Consider the following 11,509-nt stretch of genomic DNA (forward strand, 5'->3'; position numbering starts at 1 on the left):
TGGCCTGAATCCCGAATATTGTATGTTGGGGCATCCCCATTATCTTAAATCCAGAAAAGGAGATATTTGATCTTGTACACTGTGCAGACTGAACAATATTAGGTAATGATATCACACATAGTAATCATTTGAATGGCTAAACATTTTATCTCTTATAGATACTGTGAGTTAGCCATCTATTCAAAAAATTCTATTTTTTCCTGTTACATATTTCATAGACATGGAAACATGAGGCAATGAATATTTTATTTTTATTATTATTATTATTTTTAAAAGATTTCATTGGGGAATTGGGGAAGGGGAACAGCCAAGTTGTTGTCCTTCAATCTTAGTTGTGGAGGATGCAGCTAGCTCAGCTCCAAGTCTAGTCACCATCTGGCTGACTGGTGGCAGCTCAGGGCAGCTCAGCTTAAGGTGCCGTGTTCAATCTTAGTTGTGGGTGGGTGCAGCCCACCATCCCATGTGGGAGTCGAACCGGAAACCTTGCTGTTAGGAGTATGTGATCTCACCAATTGAGCCATCCTGCCACCTGTTGGCAGCTTAGTGGCAGCTCAGCTCAGACACAGCTCACTGGCCCATGTGGGAATTGAACTGGTGACCCTGTTGCTCAGATCTTGCGCTCTTAACCAACTGAGCCCCTCGGCTGGCCCGAGGCAATGAATATTTTAAAGTAGACTAGTTTTTATAGAAATGTTACATCCTCCTGATTCAAATGGCACAGGGTATTGTTCTAAGAATAAAGCAAAACATCCTTATTTCCTAACATCCTAAAGTAATGATTGAACATGCTCTTCTGTATCCTGGTGTTTCCCCTTAAAACAATGTCCTGAACATTTTTACCCCCTTTTCTCTCTCTGAATATATATATATATATATATATTCAGTCATTTAAATTATGCATATACTATATAAATTATATATAATAGATAATAACATATTACATATGCAATATATTATACATAATATAGATATATAAATATGCACATGCTCATATACAAATATAGGCATAATTATATAATATAATACTATATGTAATATGTATAATATGTAGTATATTAAATATTATATAAATATGAGTGATTGAAATGACTGAATAATATTCCATTTGGTCATGTACATAATTGTCTTTATCATGCCCATGGTCTACTTTTATGTAATATTTTTGTGTTTGTGTGTTTTGTGCACTGTGTGTTTGGGTATGTGTGCTTTTGTGTGGCTATTTAAAGAATACTGAACTGAGACTTCCTGAGAAAACAGCTCCAGATTGTGTAACCATCTCGAGGTCGTTTCCAAAATGGGTTTGTTGAGTCAAATGTGACCCACATCTTATATTTTGAGACATGTTGCAAACTGTTCTCCAGAAATTCTGCACAACTGATGTTTCTGCCAACTTCTTCCTCTGACTCAACTGCAGCTGGTCAGCTCCTGCAGCATCTGTGCTGCTACGTTCTGTAGCTCTAAAATCTGCTCTTTTCTTCCATGCCTGTGACCTAATCTGGGTTCAGACCTGACCTTTTCTGACATTGCTTCTACACATGGACTCCCCTTTCCTCATTCTCCTCCCTTCCAGTACCAGCTCCACTGTGGTCTCCATGGAGATCTTCCTCAGACACAGCTCTGATCTGCACGGTTTCATTGAACACTCCTCCTTGATTCCCAATCCCCTTTTCTATAAAATCTGTGGAAAGTAACCTCACAGGGTGATCTGATCATCAGTTTATAACTGGGCTGGTCATGGTGAATACACCCCAGGTATGTAACTTTATGGTAAAAGGCTTATCTTTGCCTTAAGTGGCCCTGTTCATTGTTTCTGTGCATCCAGGTTAGTACATAAGCTGTAACCACCCTCAACAGATCATAGAATTTTAACTATCCTGTAATCCAATCCATGCCTTGCTTTCCCCCACCTTCATGTAATCTTCCTTACATTCCCTCCTTAATTTCAAATACATAAAAGAAGCTGCAGAACTGTTTTTCTCTGGAGCATTTGAGAGCCTGCTTTCTGGCAATTGTAGTAAAACTTGGCTCAAATAAACTCATAAAAACTCTCTATAGGTCTGGATGTTTCTTACATTGACATTATATACATTTTACCACTAAAAACTGTGTAAAAATGTAAAATGTAGGGGTTGTACAAAAATATGTTGTTTTCCAGATGTGGCCCATGGGCAATAATTTGCCAATTCCTGCACTAGACAGCAAACTTTTGACAAGAGGAATGGTTTTAGGAAGTTTACTGTGCACCGAGGCTGTAACATAAAACCTGGCACCCAAGAGGTTTTAAATATAATATATTTGTTTCATTGATGAAATCTTACAAAAAATTACCCTATTCCTTTCCCAGTAACTTTTGAGGGTCTTGGGAATTGCTGGGTAATGATAGGAGAGATTCTGCAACAGATTGGGTGGTAATCTTGAGGTCTCCAGATTCAGGGGCAGCAGGACCTTCTGAGTAATGTGGATCTCCTCAGCCTGGCTGATGGTCTTAGATTTGGAAGCAGTGATTCCAAAGGAGGGACCTTCCAATAGGCAGCTCTAAGTTCTGTCCAAATTCATGGCTTATCTTAGGGCAAGTGTTTCATACTCGCTGATCTGGGTCTGCCTGGGCAAGAAGGAGGGTGTCCCAGCTGTCCCCTGGGTGGGGACACTGAAGGTCAACTGGGAATAGGTGACCTCCTTTGGATCTTCAGAAGCCTGAGGAAGGAAGGGAGAATATGATATGGTGGTGAGATGTGGGGGACCAAGGGGTTATTGGGGGGTCTAGTAGTGGGGGAACTCTTACCTGTCCATCCATTGGTTCAGCTGCCTCTGGCTGTTCGTCTGTCCTGGTAGCATCTGGAGGGAAAAGGAAGTTATGAGGGATTGTATACTTGAGTCTTCTCCTCCAATCCATGTGCTGAAACCCTAACTGCTTATGTGATCGTTTTGGGAGGTGGTGCCTCTAGCAGGTGATTAGGTTTAGATTTGAGGTCATGAGGTCATTATGAGGTCATTATGAGGCCATTATGAGGATTAGTGTCCTTCTAAGAACAGACCAGAGCCCCAGCTCTCTCTCTCACTGCCACCCTGTGAGGACACAACAAGAAAGTGGCTATCATGGACCTCCCAGCCTCCAGAACTGTGAGAAATAAATATTGTTGGAGGCTTCTGATCTATGGTTTTTTTGTTACAGCAGCCAGGATGGACTAAGATAGAGGTGGTCATGTTTTTACCCAGGCTGCTGTAGATTTCCCTAGCCTCATCTTTTGATTTCACAAATAAGAGCCGGAGCTCAGGAAGGTACTGTAGTCACAGCTTGAGTCAGCAAACCAGACCATGCCTCTTCCTCACCCCCTTTCCTGCCTTCAGAAAATGCCACTCCCCATCTCCTGATTTGCAATACTGGAGTCTCTGCCAGGCTTCCCTCCCCCTCTCAAGGACATACTGTTTTTAGCTTTGAAATGTCAGAGGATGAAGAAGAGGAGGAGGAGGAGGAGAAGAAGCACGATGGCCACTGGGAAGCCAATCAGAAAATGCTGGTGTTTCTGGGTTTGGTCATATGGTGGGGCTGCAAAGGAGGAAATAGTGTTGAAGCAGCTGCCTTTATAAAGTACCTTCACACAAGGCACAATTTCTGTGCGCTCTCCGACCCCCATCACAATCTCAAATTGTTGACCCTTGTAAACAATAATATAAACAGAACCACTTTAAAATGGAGTCAGAGCTGCCATCCAGAGGAACTGCCTTGCATGTCTTACTCTTCAAACCTTTGGAATGTTAAAACAGGGCAAACTAACCTTTGGACTGGACCTAGGCAACCTTGTGTCCCAAAGAAGTGTTTGTCCCAAAGACAACACGAAAGCAGATATTCTGACCACCAGATTGATGACTACTACAATGAAAATTAAAAATATTGTTTAAAATTTTAGCATCACTATGTTATGTTATCTGCACCAACAGAAATGTCTTGCTTCTGTTGATGCAATTGTTCCCCTTCCCTTGCCTTTGCCTCCTAATTGGAACATTATTTGGGCTTCTGCCTGAATTAATGATTCCAAAATATCTATTCTCAATGATCTCAGTAAATGCTTGTTGCCTCTCACTTTGAAAGGTCTTTCATTTCTAGGCTATCACACTGTTTCTTTTTTTTAATTAAAATTTATTGGGGTGACAATCGTTAGTAAAATTACATAGGTTTCAAGTGTACAATTCTGTAATACATCATCTCTATATCACATTGTGTGTTCACCACCCAGAGTCAGTTCTCCTTCTATCACCATATATTTGGTCCCTTTTACCCTCATCTACCACTCCCTTCCCCCCTTACCCTCTGTTAACCACTAAACTATTGTCTGTGTCCATGAGTTTTTGTTTCTGTCACAGTGTACCAAAACTAACTCAAAATGGATCAAAGACCTAAACATAAGACCTGAAACAATAGACTGCACAGAAGAAAACATAGGTACTAAACTTATGGACCTTGGGTTAAAAAATAATTTTATAAATTTGACCTCAAAGGCAAGGGAAGTAAAAGCTAAAATAAATGAATGGGACTATATCAAATTAAAAAGCTTCTGCACAGCAAAAGAAACCGTCGACAAAATAAAGGGGCAGCCAGCTGAATGGGACAAGGTATTTGCAAACAGTGCCTCCAAAATGGGGCTAATATCTAAAAAGTACAAAGAACTGATACAACTCAACAACAACAAAAAACAAACAATCCAATTAAAAAATGGGCAGAGGACCTGAATAAACATTTCTCCAAAGAGGACATACAGATGGCCAATACACATATGAAACAATGCTCAACATCACTAATCATCAGATAAATGCAAATTAAAACCACAATGAGGTATCACCTCACACCAGTTAGAATGGCTATCAACAACAAGACAAATAATAACAAGTGTTGGAGAGGCTGTGGAAAAAAGGAACCCTCATGAACTGTTGGTGGGAATGCAAACTGGTGCAGCTGCTATGGAAGGCAGTGTGTAGGTTCCTCAAAAAATTAAGAGTAGAATTACCACATGACTCAGCAGTCCCTCTCCTGGGTATCTACCCAAATGATCTGAAAACATTTATCTGTAAAAGATATATGTGCTCCGATATTCATTGTAGCTTTGTTTACAGTGGAAACAACCAAAGTGTCCTTCGATAGATGATTGGATAAAGATGATGTGGTATATATACACAATGGAATACTATTCTGTCATAAGAAAAGATGAAATTGTGCCATTTGTGACAACATGGGTAGATCTTGAGATTATTATGCTAAGTGAAATAAGCCACACAGAAAAAGTCGAGAACCATATGATTTCACTTTTGTGTGGGATATAAAACTGAAAGCAACAAAGGAAAAAGACAAACTAATATCACCCCATTTCCTGGAAAAGGGGAATGAGCTTTGACCACCTCATTTGCTTGGTCCATGAAATCATAGATAAGGAAGAACTTGGAAGGAGTAATTTGTATCAATATAGAGATTAGCTGTTTTTGTGTGGCTCCTGCACTTAGGTTGAACTTTTACATTTTTAAACTATTGACACAAATTGAAAGAATAATAATATTTCGTGACATGTGCAAAGGATCTGAAATCCAAATCTCAGTGCCCATACATTATGTTTTGAGGTAACACGGCTGTGCTCACTCACTGCCGTAAGTTGTCTCTGAAGCTTCTGTGCTGCAAAGTTAGAGCTGAGTAGTTGCAAAAGAGACTAGAAGTCCACGAAGCCCAAAAACACTTACAGTCTGTCCCATTACAAAAAATATTTTCCAACCCCTGGGGTAGAGGGAGAACAACTCAGGAAAGAGCCAGGAGAGATAAATCAATTTGGGGAATATAATCAATAATGTTGTAAAGATTTTGTAGGGTGTCAGATGGGCATCTGTCTTTTAGGGAGATCACTTCATGGACTGTGTAGATGCCTGACCACTGTGCTATGCACCTGAAACTGAATAATGATAAGACAGGTAAAGAGTTAACAGGAGCGGACTTCTTAGCTGGTAGGATGGGACAGGCAAGGAGTTAACAGGAGCAAGCTTGTGGGCTAACAGGAATGAGCTAAACATTAACCGCTTGGCTCTGAATCCTCTGGCTAGCACTGCACCTGCAAGCTGACAAGCATGTTACAGCCATCATAGGTGGGAACAAAATAGTTCCCAATTGCAGCGGCAACTCCCTGCACACTAACAAACACCCATCATAGATGGGAACAGAGCGGTTCCCAATTGCAACAGCAATCCCCTACAAACTGACATCCATCATAGATGGGAACAGGACAGTTCCCAGGAGAAGACAATTGTAACGGCAGCCCACCTGCACGCTGATAAGCACCCTACTCCCTCCACGGAAAAATATAAAACCCCAGCACTCTTTCTCATCTGTGCAGCTGTTCCCTATAGGACTCTGCCCTGGCTAACCTCCTGCCAGTATCTCTGTCTTACCCCTCTGTCTCCACAGCTCTCCCTCTCAGATGGCCCTGGCAAAACTTCTGCCAGTTCCAAACAGAACTCTCTCTTTTTGACTTTCAATAAATCTTGTTTACTTTGTAGAGTCTTGTAAATTCTTTTACATTCCGTGAATCACCAGGATTTAATTCTATGCCAAGACAAATAATATTGAATGTCAACTATAATTTAATATCTATATAGTCACAGGATGTGGAATACAGCATAGGGAATGGAGTCAATAGAATTGTAACAGCTATATACAAGGTCAGAGGGGTGGTAGATTGGGAGAGGGTGTTATCACTTTGTGAGGGGTGTAAATGTCTAATTATTACATTGTTTTGTACACCTGAAACTAATTAAAAAATCATTTAAAAAAAAAAAGACCCATCCATGTGGTTGCCTAAAAAAAAAAAAAGGAGTGTGAACTGACTCTGGGTGGTGAGCACACAATATCATATATAGATGATGTATTATAGAATTGTACACTTGAAACTTATGTAATTTTACTAACCATTGTCATTCGAATAAGTTTAATTAAAAAAAAAAGAGTGTGAAGATAGTAAAGATCTCAGATCAAGAGTTAAGCTGTTATGAAACTGACTCATAGATACCGAGAATAAACTGATGATTGCTGGATGGGAGGGGGGTTGGAGGGGTGGGTGAAAAAGGGGGCGGGATTAAGAAATACAAATTGGTAGTTACGAAATAGCCATGGGGATGTAAAGTACAGCATAAAGAATATAGTCAATACTATTATAATAACTATGTATAGCGCCAGTTGGGGACTAGACTAATTGGGGGATCACTTCATAAATTATACAAATGTCTAACCACTATGCTATACACCTGAGACTAATATGAAATAATATTTGATATCAACTGTAGTTGGAAAAAATCAGGTGGGAAAAAATAATTCAGCTGTTATATCAAAATTTGTGGGTAAAGTATGCATTTACATCACACAAATGCAGCTGTAGACAACACTACATGTAAAGAATTCTTTATGTGTTGGCTAGATTCCAGTAAAGGTATCATTAAAGGATGCTAGATTCCAATAACACTATTTTTTTTTAACCAAATAAGCAGTGAACTGGATTTAGCCCTTGGGCCATAGTCTTCCAACCCCTGTTCTATCCACCTCTTACTTTTTTTTATCTCAGAAGATTTTGTTTGCTTGGATGTTTGTGTTTCCCCTTAGGATTTCCTTCTCAGTCTACCTACAGTATCTGGATTTTTTCATGTACTTTCTTTGCGATCTTTATGCTCATCAATTCCACACCTGCATCCCCAGGCCTGCACCCTTCTAGTCAAGGCTTAGAAAGCTAACTTCCCACTGCACATTTGCCCTAGAATGATGCATGGCCAACTCAAAAGCAACAAGTCCAAGATGAAACTCCTCATTATGCTTCCCCTCTCAGAAACTCCACGTGTGTCTATTTCTCCGTGACTCATCCCCCGCTACACACACATCACAGGCACCGAAAGAGAAGTGACATGGGAATGTAAGCAAGTTCATATGAAATTATTCTCAGCATGTAGGAAGGGAGTGATGGTGGCCACAACCACAGAAGGTCTTGGCTCAGTAGTCTTCCTTAATCCTGTACAGAATTTGCTTCCACATATGTGAAGAAAATGAGGCTCGGAGGAGGGAAAAGGCTAGCAGGGGGACACAGTGATTTACTTGTAGAAATAGCTCCCATAAGTTTTGTGTCTTAAGTGCCATATAGGAATGAAAGCTCCTGAGAACAAGGTTATCTGATTATCTGTTATCTGGGGCTGATATAATGAATATCTGCCTATTGGGAGCAGAGTTCCACGGTGAATACTGTGAATCCTAGATGCCCTCTGGAACATTGGCAATAGGGATCGATGATGAATAATATCTATAGAACCTGCAGTCATTATTTTCAATCTACAGATCCTCTATCTTTCTGCTTTCCCTGGTGGAGAGCAGCCCCACCTTCTTATCTGTTTGTTCCCTTCATCTATTCATCAGAAGCCCTCTCTTAAAAAGCCAGATCTATCTCTGATATATAATCTTTCTGCTCCAAGTCTGAGAGAAGAACAAATGGAAACTTTCAGTTTTACACCTAAACCAGTTTCCATGTGGATGTCTGGGCTCTGTGGGTATGAAATAGTCAGGAGCTTCTGCAAATGGGAATGCAAACAACATCTCTGATAAGAGGCTAATACCCAAAATATACAAAGAACTCATACAACTCAACAACAACAACAATGAAACAATCCAATTGAAAAGTGGGCAGAGGACTTGAACAGGTTCTTCTTTCTTCTCCTTTTTCTCCTTCTCCTCCTCCTTCTCCTCCTCTTGCTTCTTTTTTTCTATTTTTTATTTTATTATATTTTAAAATTAAAGTTTATTGGGGTAAAAACTGTTAGCAAAGTTACATAGATTTCAGGTGTACAATTCTGTAATATATCATCTATATATTATATATCACATAAAACTAAAAACAACAAAAGAACAAGGAAAACAAATGAAGAAACAAAACTCATAGACACAGATACTACTAAGACATGAAATGAGGGGAGTTTCTTCCTTTCTTCCATAGGGACCTTTTTAAAGTTTTCCACCCAAGTTACTCACCAGTGGAGCATCTGGGCTCTGAGGGATCAGGATCATCGGGAGCTTCTGCAAATGGGAACAAAATGGGGTGGTATCTTTATCTCAGCTCAGGCTCTCTCTCCCCACACCCACAATGACCAACATACCCTTTCCAGCCCTGGGGCGTGTGGTATGAGGGCTGCATGGTGGGTGAGGGGCAAGTCTTCAAGCTCGGAGTCTAGGCAGATGGTGCTGACTCCGCCTCTCCACCCCGCTGTTTGCCCTCTCCCAATCACTGCTTTAAGTGGAAAGCGTCTGTCTCCAAGAGGGGACATAGGGATAGATGGGCTGGAGCTTCCTCACCTTTGGCCACAAGCTGTAACTGGTCACTGGGGTGAGACCACACATAGGGGTCATTGCAAAAGGCACCATAGCATCTCTAGGTCCCCATCTGTGTGGAGGTGGGGTCCATGTGGAAGATGGCCTGGTGTCCATTGCGCTCAGGTGTGGAGTAGCTTAGGTTCTGGGTAATGTGAACTCCATCTTCTTTGATGAGAATAAATACATCAAACCTGATTTTGGAGAAACACTGTAACTGCACATTGTCTCCTGAAGCCACCACAGTGCCAGTCATGCTTGAGAGGGAGGGTTGGTCATAAGCTCCTGAGAAAGAAGGAAGTTTGGTGATAAAGGGGAGGCCACATAAAAGTGCTGTCTCTTTTTGTTCCCTGGGAGCAGACATGGCTCTGGTTTGTCCCACCCTGAGGAAATCTGACTTCCTTATCCCAGATTCCTTCCTAGGTATAGAGGCTTTGCTACTTTGTGCTTTGTATCTGAAAGCCTGAGTTTGTCCTGGCTCTGCTCCCTCTGTGTCTCACTCACCGGTCATCACCAGCTGCAGGGGGTCACTAGGCTGAGACCACTGGCCTCCACTCTGATAGGAACAGTGGTACTGCCCTGCCCAGTCTGGTGTCAACTCTGGGATCCTCAAAGGGCAGGTCTCCTTAGGCAGTGGTAATATACTGTCCATGGGCTCATGACCTCCCACTTTAGATATGTTGCATACTTCAGCTTCTGGAATTCCTTGGCACAAGATGGTAACAGAATCCTTAGATAGAACCATGGATGCAGGTTCAGCTGTGATATTAGGTCGGGGGAGATTTCCTAGAAGAAAGGAAACAGATAATAGGCATACAGGTGTATCTGTACTCACACCATCCTCCACTTTCTCCCCTCTTACAGCCACTGGTCTAAACACTGAGCCTTCTCTTCCCTGCCCCTGAGAGAGCTGATATCTGGCCTAAACCCTCCTTAGTCCTTGGGAGTATTGAAGGGAACACTCACCCTCCTGTGCCTGAGTGCTCTGTCTTATATACAACCCTGGAAGGAAACACCGGATGAGAAGAGCCCAGCCTTAGAGAACCAACCTGCCCCCTGTAGCCTTGTGTTTGCACCGCGACCCTCCTCTCCCAGACTCACTGAGATAGAGCAGAAAGGGAAGAACCACGGACATGATCCTGGGTCCTAGAGGCCCACTGGCCTCAGCAATGCTGCTTGTATGAAAACACAGACTTCTGTGAAAAACACTGAGGAAGTTGTGGGATGGCCTCTTTCTCACCCCTAGTTGAAGGCATTTCACTTCTTCACCATTGGTGGGGCTTGCAGATATAACTGACACCACAAAGATATTTAGCATCTGAACTTCAAACTACCATCTGCCCAACTTGGTCCCAATTCCTGTGCCTAATTCCTAATGAGTATTTAAACTTTCTATATAAAATGAACAGTAAGAGAGATGACAGGCAATGAACAGGACAGAAGTAGATCCCAGTCTGAGATTTGCTCTGAAATACCATGTGAGTTCACAGCTCTTGCTGCTAAACTCTGAGCTTTCTTCTCTTTAGGTACAAAATGGGGCAATGATACTGAGTTTCTGGAAAGCTATACTCACAGTATGTGCATTGTCCAGAATAGGTACTGTGAGGAAGCCAATGGCATAATTATCAGTTCCTTGCCTTCTGTCTATATTCCCAACATGTTAACACTGATTCTGTCCATGCATGTAAATGATGAACTTAAACAAGGTATTTTCACTGGGTTTTGTCACATCTTTTTTCTTAAACCATTACTCCGACTGATCCTTCCTGAGCAGCTATGCTGTCTGCTCTTCTCAATATACATGTAAGTTTGATTTAAAATCTTCCCCTTATTGCCCCTGCATGAGGCAATCTTCCACACAATGTGTCCAATTAGCCAAGGAAATGAGACCCCTGTGTTTATGCCTTGATTCATGACCTGGGCATAGTGCAGAGGTCGTAATTTCAGATATTTGCTGATGAGGAGAAGGGGTTTCCCAGTGCTGAGAAGATAATTGAAGGTTCCCCCTCAGAGAAAGAGGCTGACAGGTCAAACATGGTTAGATAGGACTTTCTTTCCCTGCCACTAGGGCAAAGCATCCATTTGTATTTCTCTTGTCTTTATCTGCCATCTACATACCTTTCTGTCATGTATATTTCT

The 11,509-nt window shown here is 41.5% G+C and overlaps 1 protein-coding gene and 1 long non-coding RNA gene across 2 annotated transcripts; both read right to left on the minus strand.

The window, feature by feature from the left end:
* Window positions 1-2,307: 2,307 nt before the first annotated feature.
* On the minus strand, window positions 2,308-9,081 carry LOC109373737 (uncharacterized). The gene is made up of 3 exons (XR_002122278.1): window positions 9,035-9,081; window positions 2,783-2,835; window positions 2,308-2,694 (listed from the first exon to the last, which is right to left on the minus strand). It is a non-coding gene; the product is annotated as an uncharacterized LOC109373737 (long non-coding RNA).
* Window positions 9,082-9,361: 280 nt separating this feature from the next.
* Window positions 9,362-10,554, minus strand: LOC109373735 (leukocyte immunoglobulin-like receptor subfamily A member 5). The gene is made up of 4 exons (XM_019627845.1): window positions 10,472-10,554; window positions 10,337-10,372; window positions 9,875-10,156; window positions 9,362-9,655 (listed from the first exon to the last, which is right to left on the minus strand). Exons 1-4 carry the CDS (start codon window positions 10,503-10,505, stop codon window positions 9,432-9,434), a joined length of 576 nt encoding a protein of 191 aa, XP_019483390.1. The 5' UTR covers window positions 10,506-10,554; the 3' UTR covers window positions 9,362-9,431.
* Window positions 10,555-11,509: the final 955 nt, after the last annotated feature.

This window comes from Hipposideros armiger, unplaced genomic scaffold, assembly GCF_001890085.2.
Source record: "Hipposideros armiger isolate ML-2016 unplaced genomic scaffold, ASM189008v1 scaffold_742, whole genome shotgun sequence".
Classification (NCBI taxonomy): Eukaryota; Metazoa; Chordata; class Mammalia; order Chiroptera; family Hipposideridae; genus Hipposideros; species Hipposideros armiger.